Source organism: Polypterus senegalus, chromosome 2 (genome assembly GCF_016835505.1).
Source record: "Polypterus senegalus isolate Bchr_013 chromosome 2, ASM1683550v1, whole genome shotgun sequence".
NCBI lineage: Eukaryota > Metazoa > Chordata > Cladistia > Polypteriformes > Polypteridae > Polypterus > Polypterus senegalus.
In genome coordinates, this window is record NC_053155.1 from 292,910,110 (window position 1) to 292,931,974 (window position 21,865).

The following is a 21,865-nucleotide window of genomic DNA, read 5'->3' on the forward strand; positions in this document are numbered from 1 at the left end:
ACCGCGTAGAAGAGGGCACTCGCCACAACCGTCTGGTAGAACATCTGCAGCATCTTACTGCAGATGTTGAAGGATGCCAACCTTCTCAGAAAGTATAGTCGGCTCTGACCTTTCTTACATAGAGCATCAGTATTGGCAGTCCATAATATGTGAAATAATTTTTTTATTATACTCTTATAGCAGTTTATGTTTTAAGATATGTTTAGTGGTTTGATGTATCAACATAATATGTTTCAGTTTTTTACATTTTTTTTTTGTTTGTTTCAAAACAAACAAAATTATAAATAATGTATTTTTAAATGTTTCTTTGCATGGGCACTGCATAGAAAACTATGAACGTTTGCAGAAAGTAAGGATTAGCTATTGTCGTGAAAGATGTACACAAAGCAACCTGCTATGTGACAACGCAAATATACTATGGTGTAGCACGGTGTCTTAATAATAACCACTAAACTTGATGCCAACAGATCATACAATTTTAAAAATAAGAATTTATATTATTATTTGTGTGTACATGATCAGGGTTTGGTAAAAATAACTTTTTCATTAATATGTTTTCGAACAGCTTTAATAAATGAGATAAAGCATTTTCTTTATGACTCTTTAAAATGTGTTCAGCATGAATTACCATCTTACAGTTAGCAGTCTGATCGATGATTTGATCATTTATGTAATATTCAAGAACAAGTGAATGAATCAGGCCTGTCAGTAGAATTGGAGAAGGGTCATTATATTATATTTGTAATCAAATACTGCCAGCAACCTTAAGTTATTTAGTATGTTCAATAGTTCAGTGATTAGTGAAAGCACAAAATAATGTATACAAAATGCATACAATATATCCACACTAATGTGCTATTTATAAAACTGTATTATTCCTCAGATATTATTGTTTGTGATTATCATCATATACTGTATGTATCTGTCTAATGTTAATATTCATTATTTGTTATCCCTTCTAGGCCTTGTTTGTATGAAATCAAGTACATCTGTCGTGGAGCTGGTGATGCTGCTTTGTTCTCAGGTAAACTTATTCATTTTTTTTCAGTTTTACTAATTAGATAATGGATAAGCCAATGGAGGTTATCACATTTAAAAAACTATATATTTTCAGGTTACGGTTGTTATTGCGTCATGCTGAATCAGCATTTTCATGTTTGAATGGCTTCTTCTGAGTTACTGAACATAATATTAGAAACAACACATATATTCTAAACCTACTGTTATTAGCAGCACTCTGCAGGTTTAATTCATGTTTTAAGAGTAGTCCTGTCTACCATTGTGGTGATATACAGTAAATGGTCAACAGCTTGAGATCAGTTTTATTCAGACACAGTATAGTTATCAGAAAAATGCCAGTTATTTTACTTTCAATCTAACTAAAAAGTGCTATTCATTCTTAACTTCTTTATTTCTGCAGTAAATCAATTCAGAATTGTATCCACAATTATTTAAGCCTCCATTCATATGAGTTGTCCAGAGTTAAATATTCAGCCAGTCTTTCTTAATCACACAATAGAAATGCTCGGTTTTAATTGCATATTTGTAATATTATGAAAGATATTTAACATACCTCTTCACAGCCCAAAGATCTTGTCGTTGGCGCTCATTAGAAAATTGTAAGTTGTCGTTTAAAGGTCTTGTCCAATTGCAGAACTGAATGAAAAAGGAATGTTCAGTTTCTTAGTTCTGTCAAGTTGCAGTTTCTTCTTTTAAAATGCAATAAGCTAGATACGAGATCGATCATTTCTCATGTAATAATCTAGCAGTGTAGGGTTCAGGGTGCATTCTCTCAAGTCCAGCAGGATCTCTTTGTGATAAAGCGTGCTGATCTGTACTTTACTATGAAGTCCCTAAACTTCACTTTTTGTTATTTTTTTTCTTATTCTGTCCAATGAACTGCTTGGTACAAAGCATGTAGTGTTAAAAGGCTCTTATTCACATGATGACTTACTGTTCTAATCACTAAGATAGCATTACTCTGGCTATCAGAGTTCCTGCCATTAAGGGCTCCAGAGATGAAATTTTGCCTCACATATTGATCAAGAGGAAAAGAATGTAATTTGAGCTGAACTCCTTTTGTCCTTCTAAAATATTGCAGTTGAATCCAAATGCAGTCAGTTATAAAAATAAATGTTTCTCGCTGTAAAGGCAATTGCTGTTTGAAAGGGGCCTTATTCCTATTAGGATAAATTGTAAAAAGTAAAAAAAAAAAACCTTCTCTATATCTATCCTGCTTGAAAATGCAAGGGCAAACCTCCTTTCTTTTTGTATTTATCTTTAAATTAGGCAGAACAAGAAGAGTGGTGTGAATGTGGCCTTCAACATTTAAATCTAAATTGATTTACCTTAAATCTTTGTTTTCCCAAATAATTTTTGTCATGTCTTTTAAGTGCATAGTATCCCCGAACAAGAATTTATGTTTTAAGTTAATATTTTTTCAACTCAATGAATGATGTACGTGTACAGTAGCAGTTTATGCTGAGTATGCGTGTGTCAGCATGAATCTGCAAAAGAACAAATAAATAGAGAAAACATTAAAGAAGGTTAGGTGTACAATGCTTGGCTCTTTAGCATTTTTCAACTGTGATGGTTCAACTGGCAACAGTTTAATGTAAACAAAAGGTCATTTAATATATAAAAGAAATAATTTGATGCATTTACGTTCCTCAAAGATGCCCATTTTTGATGCGTTGCATTTGCAGAGATGGCAAAACCTTTGTGCCTTGTGCTTTCTGGAAAGGCTCCATCTCCCCAAGTTACTACAATTCCATAAGAAAGTCTGGAAAATGACTCAATGCCACAGTTCTAATTGTTGTCTCATACATCTATGAGACAGTTCCCTGCCTGTTTGTAGTTTCTAACTATTTTTTCATTCCTGCAAGTTCTCTGCTTTTCTTCCCGCATAGTAAAGTTGCGCTGTTTTCACTTCCATACTGAACCAACAGCATTGACTATATTTTATCAGGTTTCACTCTCTCCGCTTAATTCCTCAGCAATTCTTCCATGTTCATTTCACCTTGGCTTCAACTAAACTAATGGTAGAGCTCTGTGATGTGAATATTCAAACTACTCATAAGCCATCGTGCACGTGCTTTATTGCTTTAGCTTCTATTTGTTAACAAAATGCATAATAATAATGAAGACACCTACAAGACGTAATTCTTCTCTTCATCTTTTCTCACAGGGTGGCATAGTGGTGAAGTGGGTAGCGCTGTTGCCTCACAGTTAGGAGACCTGGGTTCACTTCCCGGGTCCTAACTGCGTGGAGTTTATATGTTCTCCCTGTGTCTGCGTGGGTTTCCTCCCACTGTCCACAGACATGCAGGTTAGGCACATTGGCGATTCTAAATTGTGCGTGTGTGTGCCCTGTGGTGGCCTGGCACCCTGCCCGGGGATTGTTCCTTCCTTGTGCCCTGTGTTGGCTGGGATTGGCTCCAGCAGACCCCCGTGACCCTGTGCTAGGATATAGATGGATGGATGTATCTTTTCTCACTTCTACGTGGGGCCGATATGCTTGGTCAACCTTCTTCATACAGCTCGGCCCCACACCTCCTTGCCACTCAAGCCCTTTTCCTTGAGATCTTCTTTTACTTTATCCATCCATTTTCACTTTGACCTCACTCGCTTTCTTTTCTTGTGTATTTCCATTTGCCCACATATTCATTTTCTCTCCTCACTACAAGTCTATTCCACTTCAATCTACTTTCCCGTACTTCCTTAGATATCTCTCCTGCTTTTGTTGTACCTCTGATTGTCTCATTTTTTATTCTGCTCTTTTTTGTAATTCTACTCCTCCATCTTAACATTCTCATTTCTCCCACCTCTAACTTCTCCTGAGCTCCCTTTACTGGTCATGTCTCAGCTCCATACAGCACTGTTGGTCTTACCACTGTCTTAAAATCCTTACCTTCAACCCGATGCCTTTTTTTAAATTGCTCCATGCATACTGCACTCTATGGGTTATCTCTACATTTGATTTTCCATCTTGGAATACCACTGATCTAGATGTTTGAATGTATCCACTCTTTTTAATAGCTCTCTCTGCCCCCAACTTCTTAATTCTGATCATCATTAAACCTCATATATTTTGTCTTCTTCCTATTTATCTTCAATCATCTATCTTCCAAAGCCCTTCTTCATTCTTCCAATCTTCTCTCTGCTTCCAATTCTTTTCTTTTCTGGTGCTACACAACACAATATTTTCAGCAACAATCATGCATCAAAGGGATTGGGCTTCTATCCCATAACTCAATACATCCATAACCAGATTATAGTACTTAAAGAAGATCCCAGGTGCAGACCTACTCTAAATGGAATCTTGTCTGTTACCCAAACCCTGCTTTTAACTTCACTCACACATGCATATCTTGGACAATCCTTGCATGCTTCTCTGCTCCCCCTTTCTCTCTCATGCACCTCCAGACTTCTTGATGGTGTACTCTTTCATAAGCTTCTCCAAATCAATAAACACCATATGCAGTCCTTTCTGTTTTTCTCAGTGCTTCTCTGTGAGCTGACTGTGTCAGATGTTCCTCTTCCTGGTATAAAACTAAACTGCTCCACCCCTGTGGTGTTTGTTCCCTAAGCCTTCTCTCTATAACCCTTGCCCAATTTTTCATTCTGTTTGGCATCAGTTTTATCCCTCTATAATTTGCACAATGCTGAAAATCGTCCTTCTCCTTATGAGTAGGTACAATCACACTGTTCCTGCTCTCCTCTGGTATCCACTTCTGTTCATAGAACGTCTGCATTAAATCACACGACACATCTACTCCCTCTTCTCCTTTACTCTTCTACTCTTTTTGTATTTCATCCAGTCCTGTTGCCTTTCCATTATTCATTCTTTTCCTTTACTTCCTCCTTAATTATTCTTGGTACTAGCCCTTCGTTTAGGGCTCCATCACCAAACCCTTCCCTTGGATTTTTTTTTCATTCAGTAGCTTTTCAAAGTACCACTTCCTTCTATACTTCGTCCTGTCATGCTTACTCAAGAACAAACCTTGCTTATCTTTTTTCTGTGTTATCTAAAATCCTTTCCAGCCTTGTTCCTAGCCTTCAATATATTAAAAAAACATGCTGTCTCACTCTTTGGTCTCCAGTTTTTCATACACCTCCTCCAAATTCTTTACCTTGACTCTTGCCACTTACCTTCTTTGCCTCCTTGCTTGCCTGCCTATACATGTTTCTATCTTTTGCCTCCTTCTTTGCTTTTGTCACATCCTGCACCTCTCTGTTCCATAACCACATGGCTTTGTGCCCAGGTGGGGACCATCCTGCTGTCCTACCCAACACCTCTTCACCTCCTTTAATAAAACTTTGCTATTCTTCTCCCAATTTGATGCCAGGGAATCTTTCAAAAAGAGTAGGGTCCATCATCATTCAGGTGGATGTTTCACATTGGCTATGTCTAGATCTGTGCCTGGAGCAAAACCCAGGTTATCTGTCTCTCTTTCCCAAGCTATAGGGTGAGTGCTGTGGTGGCAGTGGTGACCTTAGGGTCCTTTAAGGTTCACCCTGCAGTTCCAGATCTCTGGTCCTAGCACTTGGTGTTGAGACTTTAACAAGTTTGGTTACCTGTTGCAGGCCATTCTCTCACATCTCTACCCCTGCTTAGCACTTCAATGAAACCCCTAAAGACTGACACCCCCGCACCTGAACCTATGAGAGCAAGCAGAAAGATATAAGAATTTAGACCAGATAAGTTTTACAGCAATTCAGCAATGATGACACAGGTTCAGTTCTTCCTCCCTATCTATCAGGATGATTTTCCTGTGTTACAAATTTCATTCCATTAAAATTATCTGGATGCTTTGCTTTGTTACTTCACTTCTGTACTACCCTTGGGCTTTCTTTCTACCATTCCTTCAAACATATGATTAAAATTTTCATGTCTTTGCATTCATAATATTCATTTACTTCTGATTACATGCATCTCAAGCTTCACACTTTTGTTTTATTTAAAAATTACTACTATGATTCAAAAATATACTAATAGTCCAAAGCATAATATCTGAGTAATCAAACACTTTTAGTTTTTCTCCAGTTCCACACAGCAAACTGAAAATGCGGGTAGTTCAGGTTTTTCAAGCCAGTTATCACAAGAAGTGACAAGATTGGTCAGGTCAGGTATTAATAGGACAACTTCAAAAAGCCCCAAGCTTCAAAAGTTGAGATTCCTGTGCAGTAAATGACCAGAATCGTACTACTGTCATCCTTGCATTCAGTCCCTTATACAATCTACAAAAGAGTCAATCACATTTTTACCAGCCAGTTTCTTTAATTTAGTGTCTGTCTCCTTTCTATATTTGGTTTATAGGCCGAGTTTTTGCCAGTGGGCCAGGGTGGTCAGGATTCCCGACAGTGGTGGTTGTAGTGGTAAAGCTCTTTGTGTATGAGTAGATTAGAAAAGCACTGTATAAATGTAATTATTTTATTTGTTATTTGGAGTTTAAATGGCATGCTAATGGACTGACTCCTGGATGTACAGAATTGAGAAAGTAAAAGTAGAACTTTTTGCATCTTATTACCATTTGCTTGTTTTCTCTAAAAATGTTTTGTTCTATTCATGTTGAAAACATTATGTTAAATGCTAGAAGGATGTCAGATTTTCTTATCTTAGCTCCTGGATAAATTTTCCATTGCCAGGGGCCCAAGTTCAAAGTATGGGCTACATTTACATGAGGTATCATATTTCAAACGTCTGCAAATATATGTCTCAGATAATTCAGTTCATATGGATAGTTGAATAACTTGCAATGAAGGTTATTCCTCAATAAGGCATTGCATCATAGAAAAAACTTGTAAGCTAATTAGTAAAAAAAAAAAAGAGTTGCTTAATTACTAATAAAAAGTAAACGTCAAATGTTATTTTATTATTTTTAAGGATGATAAAAATTGGATTCATATTAGTAGTTGGGCTAGTATTGAAATAATAAGTTTTATTATATAGGTATATTGTATACAACTTCACCAGTATAAGTTTTATTGTATATGAATTGGAACCAGAGTGCATGGAGGCACAGTAGACCTCTATTAGAATCCAGGCCTGAACATTATATCTGTGTATCTTGCACATTGTCCTTTTCTCTGTGTAGATCTTTCCAAGTGTTTGAGTTCTCTTTCTGTGTCTAAAAAATAAAGGTGCTAGTGTTTTTAGTCTGCAATGGACTATCGCGCAATCCAGGGTTGGTTCTTTTTCTTCTGCTGGATGCTGCAACCCCACACTAGTCTAAGCAGGGTCAGTAAAGCACAAATGGATTTCAAATCAATGTTTTTTATTAATATTTGTAAAGCATAAAAATAAGTCTCACTTTCTTAAAATACAATTTAGTAAAAGAAACAACTGTCTTATTTGCACATAAAGAAGCAAAGTATTCATTAATAGTTTTATCATCCATAAATGCAGATACTGCAGTTGAATGCTCTAGCAGTGCATTAAACAGTCTGGAAAAAGTCAACGCGCTTTTAAACTTAAACCAGTTGCTGTTCCCTATGTAACTGTGTTGTGTAGTGCTGCCAATTTCTATCATTGAATCTCTGCTTATGGATTATTTACTGATTGATCTAAATGAACTGATTCAAGATAAAGAGCAAGCCTGTACAGTTATGAAGCTTTATGATCATTGACACAACTATATTCATACCTATATTGATTGAGTAGTTCACAAGTTATTATCTTTCAAAAGTAATCTGTAATCTGTGGATCAGAGGACCCAGCTTTTATCACTTTATGAAATTTATTATAGTTAAAGTGATTCCTTACAGGAATTTCTTACATAGCAGATACTGGATGTACAACAGACAGATATACATAAGTGCTGCTTGCTTGAGGATGGCTGCTGTTGTCCTGTTCAAGATATTTTCATCTTGATACGATTATCCTATGCTTTATTTCATGTATGCAAAGAAAGAATTTTGTTATCTTGCACACTGTTTCTTCTTTTTTTTCTTCTTTTGATATCAGTATGGCTGAAATAAGGAAAATGCTTTTTCTATTAGGTCAAACGTGTGGCTTTGAATCCTGACAATGCTTTAATTTTAGGCTTATTCCTTGTCATATGCAATGGCATTGATTAGGAAGTAGACGTATACCTTTAACCATTCAGAGACTAGTAAACGTCCAATGCTAAATTGTTCTGGGTATTTCTGAATGTGTCCTGCAACTGCCAACTACTTGATGTCGACTATGTCTATGAGAGTGTCTGTGCCAAGAATAACTAAAAATTCAATATTTAGGCAAAAAAAATATTCTTCAAGTAAGATGAAGTCACCTGAACATTGCTGAAGGTGAATCATTCAAGACAAAAACATTGTAAGTTTTTAGAAGTGTTTTTATTTTTTATTTTTTTGTTAGCATATGACACTACTTAAAGTAGGTATATTATATGTGAAGATGTATCTTTGTATGAATAGTAGATACTGTATATAGAGGTTTTAAATGTACTTCTGCAACATTGTGAATCGTAATTATTATAAATAAAGAAAAATAATGCACAGATTATTTTTTGAATTTATTGAAAATCATCAGGCCCACTACATAAATATTTATTCTTATTATGAAACAACCCAATATTGAATTAGCAACTGATGTTAATTTCTGTTTTTAAATTTCATATTATTTTATGAAAATTTATTTTATAATTGAAGAATTTGTTTAAATGTCAGTTTTATATATAATTGTATCAAAATATAGGTGTTTTAAGATAAAAATCTGTGATTATTGTTTTGATGACAAAGGGACTATTTTGAAGTATCAGGGTTGCAGTAAGATATGCCTACATTTAAGAATTAGCATGTACTTACACTCTGTACCTTTGGCACGGAGGCAACTGTTTTAAATGGAAAAGCCGCTGACCAAAATGCATTGTTTCCAGGGTAACTAACAGAAGGGTAACTAACCCTTAGTTTCCAGGGTAACTAACAGAAGGGTAACTAACCCTTAGTTTCCAGGGTAACTAACAGAAGGGTAACTAACCATTAGTTTCCAGGGTAACTAACAGAAGGGTAACTAACCCTTAGTTTCCAGGGTAACTAACAGAAGGGTAACTAACCCTTAGTTTCCAGGGTAACTAACAGAAGGGTAACTAACCCTTAGTTTCCAGGGTAACTAACAGAAGTTTCATTCAAGAGCAACTGGCCACAATCCTCAATTTATACTTTGTAGTGAACTTACAACACATTTCTAAATTTAAATATGTTGTGTGTAGAATTAATTGATACATGTTTTCCTTGTAGACAGTTGACATGGTAAAACAATTAATAGAGTTTACAAAGAAAAGTAGTAGTTTCATATAATTACTTCCTTTTCTTCATTTTTTTTTAACCTGTTTTCACCATCATTAATAAATATATTTCATTTGCAAAATCAGCCAAACAGTTTTATGTGTTTCTCATTTTTTGATAATTAAATAATACACACTTCTATGCAGTGAAGTGTAAATATGCTATAACCTCTAATCTACAAAATTTAAGGTTGTTTGTTGTAACAGCAACAGCATAACGTAGGTAAGCACGCATTGTTCATTCTTATCGTAAATATACTTGTGCACTTACTCATACCATTCTTGAGTTACACGGAAAGGCCAATGTAATAATGCCTAATTACAAATGAATTACAGTGCAGAATCACTGCAATGAAACTCATAATGTTGCATCTTCCAAATTCTTAAAGCATGCTCCATGGCACTGGATATCCTGTGGAGTGCACTTTTATAACCCCCTTTAGCCAATGCGTAGGGGATCCAGCAGTGGAGAGGATGGCTGCTGTCAACCAATAGCATCCCACCAGCAAATGTCTCACGGGATGAAAATTCCTCCAATGATTGAATAAAGGGATCCGTTAGTAAAAACAATTGTAATCTTGACTTAATTTATATGGTTCTGCTGTATAATGTGTCCGTCCACAGCGTCTGTCACTAGACAAGTGCGTTGAGAGCTCTTTATACATAATGACAAGGATAAGTGAATCACTATTTAACAAACACGGATATCTATCAATTTCATTAAGAGGAGTTTTGGAAAACAATCGTTAATTAACAAATAATCTTAACATGAAGTTGACAAAGTACTTAGTATTACAATTCTCAGCACTATATAGTACATCTTAATAGTTTTTGTTTAGCATGCTGGAGCTAGCTCTGGCGCTCCTAATGTTTTAAATTAATGTGCAGATTTCATTCACATTACATTAATATTGTGGTAAAGCAATTGTTTTTGCAACATTGTGGTAAGGAGTTTGTGAGTATGCATTAATGTTGACAAAACATAGTACAAATGATGAAGAATTGTTACTGAAATATTCTGACTTCCCTGTTGCTTCTGCCTTTCATTTTGAGATCTTCAGCTTTTTTATTTCCTGTTGTATGTTTTAAAGATGTAGAACACGTTTTGTTACCCCCCCACAGTGAACGCTTCATTTTTATGGCACTTAGTAAACAAGGTCCACATTTGAGTACTTGAAATAGGAACACGTGGGATTTTTTAATGCGTTTTTTCAGAAAAATGATTGCAAGTTTAAATGTCTTTAATACAGAACTTTGACTAACTTTGTTTATAAACTAGAGATTTCTTCTTTTTATTAAAACATATGTATTTTCAATCCATGGATACATCCTTTTTCAGTCCCTCTTTACTGGTTCAACTAAAATCTGTCACATACTTACAACACAACACATATAGTACATAATTGAAAGTGACATTATAATTTCTGTTTTTTGTTGGTTACACATTTTTCTGTGTAAGTCAGATGTCATTAAGCTTCTGGCTTTTTCAAAGGGAGTCGTGAAATGTATTAGGTTACACTGTAAAGCACAAAAGTAAGGGTAATGGTAGAGGACTTAAAAGGTTACTTTGCCATAAAATGTCATATTCCTAAGTGTCTTCTTTTCTGTATTACTTTTTATTTATCAGTATTTTGTTAGATATTTTTGTTAGATATACATTCAAAACATAATTGTGAAGTAACTGGCTTTTTTCCTGCTTTTCTTTATATTAAATTTTCATTACGTATATGCGTCTTATTCAGATTATTTTCCCATTTGGTAAGTTTCAAAATATGAGTTGTAAGGCTTGTCGTGAAGCTCTCATTCTCGAGACCAATTCTCAGCTAAAAATTCATCCTCAGTATATGAAATGTGTGCTACTACACATGCATGCATACCTCTTTATCTTATAATACGCTTCTCAGGCATTTCTTACCTTTCTGTAAAATTGAATAGAACCATATTTCTGAAAAACATTTCAATGTATTAGTCAATTTTCCATATACTAAGCCTTTTAAAATTGTTAAAAGATCATAAATGGGAAAATGTTTTATCCACTGATACCTTAAATTTTAATGAGAGAATGTAAAGAAAGTAATTAGTATAAATGAAGCAGATGCCTGAAATGCTCTCTGGTTTTCAAATAAGTATTATTTTTTTAAGTAACAGTTAAGATCAGTTAAAAAGAAACATCTGTATTTATTTCCTATTTATCTTTTAGGTGAACTACTATTTTAAATCAATCAACCTTTCAACAATGATAGAAGTATTTTTAATGTTATTGAAATACATTAAAAAAGGAATTCACATATGTTCCTGGTTTCTTTTATTTTTAGGAATGGCAGAATTCAATACAAAAGAATGCAGGCCTTGCATTTATAGAGTTGATCAATGAAGGAAGGTAATTATTCTGACAATATTTTCGGTGTTTTCCAATGTAATATGTCAATTCGTATGTCCTTGCATTTTGCCAAAAATTCTCAGTGTTTTTTACACCTCTAATGAAGCAATTGGGTCTGAAAAAATAGATGTACTTGATCAATTGTTTTATTTATTTTACATACTATTTCATGGCATTATCAGTGACAATGTTTAAAACTGAGGACAGAGGGAGCACAGTCTGCAGATCCATCTGGTGCTCCATCTGTCAAGATGTGCCATTCCTGTTACATTAATGGCATTATCTCCGTTCTACAAAGGATCTGCATGAGCAGAGGCACTTGGTGCTGTCCAGGGTGCTGGAAATTCTATCACGCCATTGTGAAAATCTGCAGCAGGGATCCACGTATATACTGGGCTGTATAAATCTTTTTACATTTTTCACATTTCATACTAAACTCATGATAATTTACAGAGCCTTTAATGTCTGTTCCTTTTTAAAAACCCACAAATGTATTTATACATTTAATTGTACTGCTTATAGACTTCCAAAGACTGAAATAAAAGGATGACTTTTTTTTCAGGAAAGAAATGCTAATAGAAAAGCTGTAAAAAAAAAAAAAACTAAAAACAAAAAAACTAAAATAATACAGAAATGTAAAGCTGTGGTTTCTGCTCATTAAAATTTTCTGGGCTCTTATTTAAATCTGTGCAGTGCTTTAATTTGAACTGTGAGGTACACTAAACTCATTTATCTACGACTAAAAATGTAATTCAGTGAATGTCAACAATTAACAGGACATAAACAGTTGATGAATGTGCTGAAAGATTAAAATGCTCTCTGGGACATACTGAAATTATATACTGAATCATTTGTAGGGAAACAACAATGCTCTTCAGTAATTAAAACAAAGCAGGGTTAATGATGTGTAAAATTGCCTATAATCTCAACATAATAGCAATTGTATTTTAAGGAACTGAAAATTGAAATTCAGCTATCAGTGGAAAAAAGGAAATCTTCTAAATAAGTCTAGTGAGAACTTGTTAGGTTTCAAAAAGGAAAACAGCAAGCACATGTTTCCAACTATTTAGAATTACATCTCTTAATAGAAATTTAGAAACCAGAAGCTTTTTCTACCTAATGGCTTTAATATACAGTACATAATATAACAATAAGTATATATTGTAGCCCCTGAGCCCTTGATTCTAATCCTTGTCCATTCAGTTTTTATATTGAAAAAGGCATAAAGTAGGTGTTGTTTATGTACTCAGACATCCAAACACATGCTGGCTGGGGGGATTAGTAATTCTTTCTTTCTTTTTAAGATGGTCTTCACAGAACACTTTTTAGTGTGCATAATGTAATATGGTAAATTGAAATTTACTAAATAACAAATCCTTTACTAAAATTTTGTTTACTGTGACATCTGTCTATCTGTGACTGTCTCTCTGTCTGCTTTTGGAATAATAACTATGAATGGCAGATATTAACAATGAAAATAACAAATTTAACATCAGACATTCACTAAAGAAAAGTGTAGACTGTAGTTGGGCAGCCAGTTGACCTAGATATAAGGTCTATAAATCGTTTCTCAAGTCCTTGGATTCAGTGTGCACAGCTAAATATGCTCTACACATTTTTACTTATATTACCAGTATTACAAATCCTAAGAACCTGATTAAAAAATAATAATACATTAAATAAAAACTAATAATGGTAGGTGTACCTCTGTATGCAATATAATTTCAGAACAGTGTTTTCCAAAAAAGTTATTCTTATAAAAAAAAAATAATTTATTAACACAAAAGACACAAGGATAAAGAGTAAATATTGAATAGAAAGAAAGAAAGAAAGAAACTGATACATATAATGAAAACTCCAGCTGCCAACTAAGGGCTAGTTATTGTGGTGTTGGTTTTAACCTGTAAAGTACAGTGGCTTATATATGAGCCCCAAAAATGTTTTCATCTCATTTAGGAAGTTGAGTTGCTGTCCTGTATCACTGCCCACCTCTAAACTCAAAGGATCTCTCAAAATAGGACGACTTTACATACGATTCCAATGTTACTATTTAGGCTCATAGGAATTTCTGAGACTTTCCTCTTTCAGTTCCTTCTGAATATCCTCATGAATCCTTGCAATCTTGATCCAATATGCTATATATATCCATCCATCCATTATCCAACTCGCTATATCCTAACTACAGGGTTACAGGGGTCTGCTGGAGCCAATCCCAGCCACCACAGGGTGCAAGGCATGAAACAAACCCTGGGCAGGGCACCAGCCCACCGCAGTACTATATATATATATATATATATATATATATATATATATATATATATATATATATATATATATATATATATATATATATATATATATATATATATATATATATATATATATATATATATATACTAGGGAATTTGCTCCCTTCGTTCACTAAAGACCTGTGCTATGCACCATCCATTTCGTGTCTCTGCCACTCGTGTTTTAAAGAGGGGGGGCTGAAAGCATCTCAAGGAGATGCAGTCGCTCCTCTTAAACCCACTTTTAAATGGTGGGAAACACATACAGTTTTTTTTTTTTACCTCCTCTTTGTTCAATCAGCTGCTGGTTTGCTGCTGCTGTTGCCATCCTGCGTGATCTGCATTTTGCACGGTGCTTTGAACATTTAAAAATGTCTGTACAGCAGCTCTCCTACTCTTTGTCTTTTATTTCCGGCCCCGGGCATGGTTAAATCTCTTGGCACAAAGTCTCGTCTCGCGGGATGTGAGTTCTTGATATTTTTTAGTTTATAATTTAAAAATGGAATAAGAATCAGAAAATCTAACAAAATGACATTAAAGTTTGATAAATTCTGAAAAGAATGATGCCAAACATATATATGTAGGTTTTAAAATAAGCCCAATTTAAAACGTGATATAAAATTGTTGCATTCCGGAGGAGGCGTAGTCCCTCTCCTGGTTCTTCCAGGCGACCCGGCTGGATACCCACCCCAGCCACTCGCCACTATATATACATATATATTCTGTATATGTATATATATAGATATATATATATATATATATATATATATATATATATATATATATATATATATATATATATATATATATATATATATATATATATATATATATATATATATATAATGGGTAAGGCACCCTTGTTGTCTCCAGCACCATCTGTTCTCAATAACATTGTAGATTGATCCATCTGTAATCTATGTCTAGCCCTATTCTGCCACCTGGCAGTCTGGAGAATCTTTCCACATACTCTTTTAGGGGTATTATATTTATGAAGAATTTCTTTTCAGGGCACTTTAACAATGTGCAAAACACACAGCCTTCTTACAGCTTGTTACTCAAGCTACCTTCATGAACTCCTGTTATTTTAGACCTAACAGATATACAGTGCTTTAGCAGTTATTCACATCCTACTGCATTTCTGTTTATCCTGACATCACTTTACAGCCTGGCACATTGTCACTATATGTATGTACATGTGTGTCTTCCTACTGCATTTCTTATTCTTAGATAGTCGAAAAAGCACAATATAAAATAGATTTATATTAACAAAGTACAATATAAGAAGAAAAATGTCAAACTTTGAGAGTTAATGAAAGAACGTCTGGTAGCATTTCCTGAAGTACCATGTATTTCACTATAAATGTACACAATTTTGTTGAGTTTTGTCAATAAAAGTACATTACTGAGTTGAACTGAACCTTCTAATATATGACATTATATACTGTAACTCTTATACTGTTGATATAATTGAAATTTGTATTTTCAAAACAAATAGAAAAGACCTTTTACAAACATGCATGCATAAGGAAAGTTAAGGAAAGTTGAGGCCTACCTCAATTTCAACAGTCAAATGTCATGAATCAGTACTGGACAGGATAAAGGACACTTAAGCATTTACTGTATAACAGGCACATTAAATGCTATAAAAGAACCAAACAGCTTGTATTTGACTGTGAGAACAAAATATAGTCAATGTGAAAATGGAAACACAAGGAGAATGTATAAATCTTGTGCAGAAGTCACCTCATTTTGAAATGAAACCAGATTCTTGTACTGTGAAACAGTGGTGCTACTCATTGCATCTCTGTGCTGTTCATGTGTGCTTTATATTTAAATGTAATATATTATATATATATATATATATACTGTATATATATATAAAATAAATTAAATAGCATTTGATATAATTATATTTATTTTTATTATCTTTCAATTTCCATGTGAAGACTTCTTTGTCATGCTATGAAAGACCACATAGTTCGCGTGGCGAATGAGGCCGAATTCATTTTGAACAGGCAGAGAGCCGAAGATGTCCACAAACATGCAGAGTTTGAGGTAAGTTGGTTTTTAATTCTTTCTATTTAACTACTACTCTGTTTTCAGTCACTAGTCACCCAGAATTTAAAGTAAAGGCATCAGTATTGTTAGGAAACATATGGTGTTTCGGTATGGAATGTGTCCACCTTGTTAAAAGCTTTAGTAAATGTCAGACACAGTCTAAGATTACTATGCTATCACCCCTGCAAAGTTCCATAAAAAAACTTTTATAGACTTCTTGAAATGCCTTTATCAAAGAAATGAGATAAAAAACAGAAATAAAATACCTCAAAGTGCAGAATGAAAAGTGAAAATCCATTTTTAATACAATAATTATGTTTTATTTTGATTGTGATATTTGAAACATAATTTGGAGCAGAATTGCAATATTAATTAAATATAGTTTACCAATAATATTATTACAGTCATTGAAACAAAGTAATCACATTGCTGATTTTTCATTTACATTGAAGGGTAAGAGATTTATGTAAAGTAAAATTAACATAACTTTTAATTATACTATTGTGTTTGTTTTCATCTTATATTTCTGTGTAATACACTTTATAAAGTGTTAATAATAATTTATAATTCATTTTTTAATTCCATGCTACATCCATTTTCCAACCCGCTGAATCCGAACACAGGGTTACAGGGGTCTGCTGGAGCCAATCCCAGCCAACACAGGGCACAAGGCAGGAACCAATCCCAGGCAGGGCGCCAACCCACCGCAGGACACACACAAACACACACCAAGCACACACTAGGACCAATTTAGGATCGCCAATGCACCTAACCTGCATGTCTTTGTACTGTGGGAGGAAACCCACACAGACACGGGGAGAACATGCAAACTCCACACAGGGAGGACCCAGGAAGTGATCCGAGGTCTCCTAACTGCGAGGCAGCAGCACTACCACCATGCCACCCTCCATGCTACATGTGGTTTGCATTACCTTGCTTTTGTACAGATTAGTTTTCTAAGTTTGCATTTTTATGATTAAATTTATATTATGAGCTTGAATTGAAATAAAAGTTGGTTTGAAAATGGATGGACTTGTTTACGTTTTTATTAAACAGAAATATAATAATAGCCTTACTTTACTTTTAATATAGTTATGGTAAAAAATTCATAAGCCTTACAGAGATTTGTTTGAATTTAAAACATCTGAGGTTACCAATACTGTTTCCTGACATTGGCTGGTTGTAGCTAGAAACTGACTTTCAAAGTTGAACAACACTGTTTTCAGTCAGTCATTATCCAACCCGCTATATCCTAACACAGGGGTCTGCTGGAGCCAATCCCAGCCAGCACAGGAAACAAGGCAGGAAACAAACCCCGGGCAGGGCGCCAGCCCATCGCAGGGCACCCACAAATACACACATCCACACACCAAGCACATACTAGGGACAATTTAGGATCGCCAATGCACCTAACCTGTATGTCTTTGGACTGTGGGAGGAAACCCACGCAGACACGGGGAGAACATGCAAACTCCACGCAGGGAGGACCCAGGAAGCAAACCCGGGTCTCCTTACTGCGAGGCAGCAGCGCTACCCACTATGCCACTGTGCTGCCCAGTGGAGGGTTTAAGTTGAAAAAAATATTCTCAACCTATTTCAGTGAATGAGTTTAATTCTCTAAAAAGAGGATGATGGGAGTGAAAAGGATTAATTTTGAAGGGATATATTATGTTACTCATAACATCCTTTATTTTGTGTTTAAAAAATGTAGCAAAAGCATCACAAGTTTCACTGAAAGTATCCAGCAGGGATTGTATTGGCTGAAGTGGGCTTTGAAGAGCATCACCTTTTATTACTTAGAAAAATAGGACTACCTCTCAAGACAAACTGCTTTATTTCACTCAGCTATATACAGTAAACCTTTAATATTTCATAGTGTATTTTTCAATTTTTCTCCATTTACATTCAGCTTGTTCGCTTAAGATCTGCCACTCTGTGAGTTTTCCAGGGTATTTTAATGCTGGAGGATTTCTTAGCAATATTTTTAGGGACCACTATGTCAACTGTAGCTCTCACCTTTGAAAATAAAACATTCATCCTTGCTAGTTACATTGTTGACTGTGCTAGACACGCACTAGATTTAGATTGATTATTGAAAATGTTTGCAAATTTTAGACATAAGAGATGCATAAAGTAGTGTTTTTCAACAAAAGGCTACTATTTGATTCTAGATACTGGTATTTCTACGTCAAGTAGAATGCACACATGGTCAGAAGTACTGATATCCACAACCGGCCCCATGCTAGCTTTTAATTCATTTATTTGAAATGACTAAATCCAGCATGTGTTCTCCCTTATGTGTACGCTTGCTGAAGTGATCAAAAGAGTGCAAAAAGTAAAATTCTCTTGCAAATGTGTAACACTGAATATCCACCTGAAAACTGAAATCCCCTACAATTAGAAATCCATTGTAGTTCGTTTGAGAACTCCTCAATAAGGGACGCATTATATTTTGAGGGTCTATAAATGGTCAGTACGAGAGATACTCAAAAGGCACAAAAGTACCAAAAGTGGTATCTTGGCAGTCTGATCAGCTTGAGAAAACGCTTGCTAAATAGCCATCTTTTTTTTACCTTGGTGAACAAAATTGTAGTTCAGAGGTGCTGTTTCAGTTAACACTGCAACGCCGTCACTGCTGAGCCACATTTCATTCAATGTAAGAAAGTCTGTTTTCCTTTCACTAAAAGGTTTGTTAATGTAAAGTCTTATTGTTTAATGCTCTATTTTTTAGCGAACCCATATTAAAGTTCTTGGAAGTGCACAGCTGTGTCGGAATGTCAGGGTATCTTGAAATAGCAAATAAGGTTTTTGCATTTATCCCACTTTTTCTGGACCTTTTAGTAAGACTGTGGTCTGTTGTTGTTTTGCTGATATACTGCACATCAATAGGTGAAGCCACTGCAGAACAGTCATATCCTAATGCGGGTTTATATTTAACTGGACTAAAACTACACAAGTAAGTAAAAAACATTCTAAAACTCTCGATAGTAAATGAGTAGCAGTGGAGTTTTTTTCATATGAAAATTGTCATGTGGCCATACCAGAATTTTCCTTTTTTTTGTGACATGTAAAAGTTCAAGCACTGTCCAAGTCACAAACATTCAATTAAACAAAGGCATGCTGGTCCCTGGTTAGTGTCAAATGTCATCAGATCATTGGCATACACTTTGACAATATCATCATTTCTCAGAATACAGCAATATACAGTATAGGTTTTACTTTATTGGTCAAAAATTTGTTGCTCTTGTTACCTCATTTATATAGATAGACAGACAGACAGACAGACATAGATAGATAAGCCATTATATGATAGATAGATAGATAGATAGATAGATAGATAGATAGATAGATAGATAGATAGATAGATAGATAGATAGATAGATAGATAGATAGATAGATAGATAGATAGATAGATAGATAGATAGATAGATAGATAGATAGATAGAACTCTATTTGCATGACCTGCCCTGTCGATCTAGTCCTCGACTTGCTCCTGCACAATCAAACAGGTTTGGTTTTCTCTTTAGCTGTATGGGTTGGGTTTGTGTGCATGACAGCTAACAACCAATGCTCATCAAGAAATACAATGCACACAATACACCATTACACAATATTTATGTAATAATCTTAATCTTTTGTTTGACTATTTGTTTTGATTTATTTGTTTAGAATAAATAATTCAAGTAAATTTCTTTGTCAAAATTTAGAATATCAGAGAATAACATAAATCAGAAAGGTTTTCTCAGATCTGATAATAAACAAATAAATACATTTCTATAATATTTTTCCTAAATAACATTTATATTCCTTTCGCATCATGGCTTGGTTTTTGTCGTGACATGTAGTGTGAATCGTGGGCACTTAAAATGCCCAGATTTGTGCCTTTCTCAACAATATCCACTCAATTTAGTTAGCCAGTGGTAGAAGCCAATCAGGTTCTGGGCATATCTGAAGGATAATTAAAGATGAACCTGACTACAATTTAGAGTGCCACAGCTAAGGGTCTGAACACTTAAATGAATGAGAGACTTCAGTTTTTGATTTAAAATTTTTCCAACATCTTTTTACTTTGTCATTATGGGATATGTAGTGTAGATTGATGGGCAAAAATGGCGAATTATCCATTTAAAACTAAATCTACAACACAATAAAGTTCAAAAAGTGAATGGGTCAGAATACTTTTTGAATACACCATTTTTATGTGTGATATATATAGAGCTGCGGTGGGTTGGCACCCTGCCCAGGATTGGTTCCTGCCTTGTGCCCTGTGTTGGCTGGGATTGGCTCCAGCAGACCCTCGTGACCCTATTTGGATTCAGCGGGTTAGACAATGGATGGATGGATGTATATAGAGTGTAAATAGTAAGGGGAAGCAGGGAGAATGAGGGAAATGCACACATTACATTTTCCAAATGTCTGATCTTTAAAATAGTCCATTTTTAAAATTCTGTTGACCTTCTAGGTTCTCACCTCCCTCTATCTGTGTTACAGATGTTTATTGATCAAGCAATGTGTTAGGTGAGATCTAATGATAGTAGTTATATTAGCACCAGTCCCATGCTCTTGGAGATCCATGTTTCTGGCTGATTATTTTAGCTGTTTAAATTTCAATAACAGACACACAGACTTGCTTGCTTTCCTCATTGCACTTTCTCTTGAGTTCAAAGTCAGTACGCTGTAATGCAGGGTAGTGTTCTTGTATTGTGTTGCTAGGTTTGTGTCATGAGGATAAGGAAAGCTAAAATCCAAAATGACACAATAATGATTCTTGTCACTGATGCCCCCACATGCACATTCATTCTCTAATCATTTTACAGTCATTAGAAAAGAGTAACCTGTATAAATACTGGAAAGTGTTCTGCATGTTTAGAAATTCATCAGTTTATCCCATTTCTGATCAGTTGATACTTAGCTAGAGGCTTATTTTTTAATGTTACGAGTACATTAGGTCTAGAAGAGGCAAGTCATCTAATAAACAAAATATTCTCTTGAACATGAAAAACTATAACGTATGTGAGCTGCATGAGGGACCTCTTATCTTGGAAAAACAGCCATCTTCAAACATCAGCCTTATATACTATTTTCAGTGGCTCTTGACCTCAGAGATAAACTATTCAACACCAAGCAATAGACTGTCAGGAGGAAAAATACACAACCTTTAATATCATTTGTCAGGGTGAGTAGGCTGCAGATATTTTTGATAGGGCCAGCACAAGTGTTAGATCTGAAGATTTAAAGATTCAGATAAAGATGCATTCACAATTAAGTTGTTGTCAGGGTATATGCGTCATATAATTTAAAAGATAAATAACATTTGATATTTATCAGTGCATCACATGATAATCCAAGATGACAACTAAAGATTGAGTTAGCTGCTGTTTGAAGAATATGTTGTCATATAATATCTGACAGAATTCAAATATAAAAAAAGAAATTCAATTAACTTACAGCTGCTGTTAGCAAATTAGATTCTCAGTATTAGTGAAATTCCCCAAAGGCCTTACAAAAAACAATCTTATCCCATCTAAAAGTGAAGTAAAATATCCCTTCAAGATGACATGAAATCTAATTTTATCTTATAAACTGCTAGTAACATTAGAATTTTAAATGTGCCTCTTAACACCTTTTCCTGTCATCTTGATATCATTGGCTGTTTTAACCATTTACACCTTATTAGTTTTTGTGGTGTTATTTACAATCTTTTTAGGTGTTTTGACCTCCTGACCAGGTCCTCAATATGCATTCACCAGCCTCTTTATTAGGTACACCTGTTCAGCTGCTTGTTAATGCAAATATCTAATCAGCCAATCACATGGCAGCAACACAACGCTTTTAGGCATGTAGACATTGTC

General features: G+C 34.8%; 1 protein-coding gene across 15 annotated transcripts in view; it reads left to right on the forward strand.

Annotated features, from left to right (window-relative positions):
* The window catches only part of nbeaa (neurobeachin a), an 894,135-nt gene that overhangs the window by 483,749 nt on the left and 388,521 nt on the right, over positions 1-21,865 (forward strand). For all 15 annotated transcript variants that reach the window (XM_039745777.1, XM_039745778.1, XM_039745781.1 and 12 more), the window contains 3 exons: positions 963-1,024; positions 11,600-11,664; positions 15,902-16,010. In XM_039745777.1, coding sequence (XP_039601711.1) covers positions 963-1,024; positions 11,600-11,664; positions 15,902-16,010 — 236 coding nt within the window. The remainder of the gene's footprint in view (positions 1-962; positions 1,025-11,599; positions 11,665-15,901; positions 16,011-21,865) is intronic.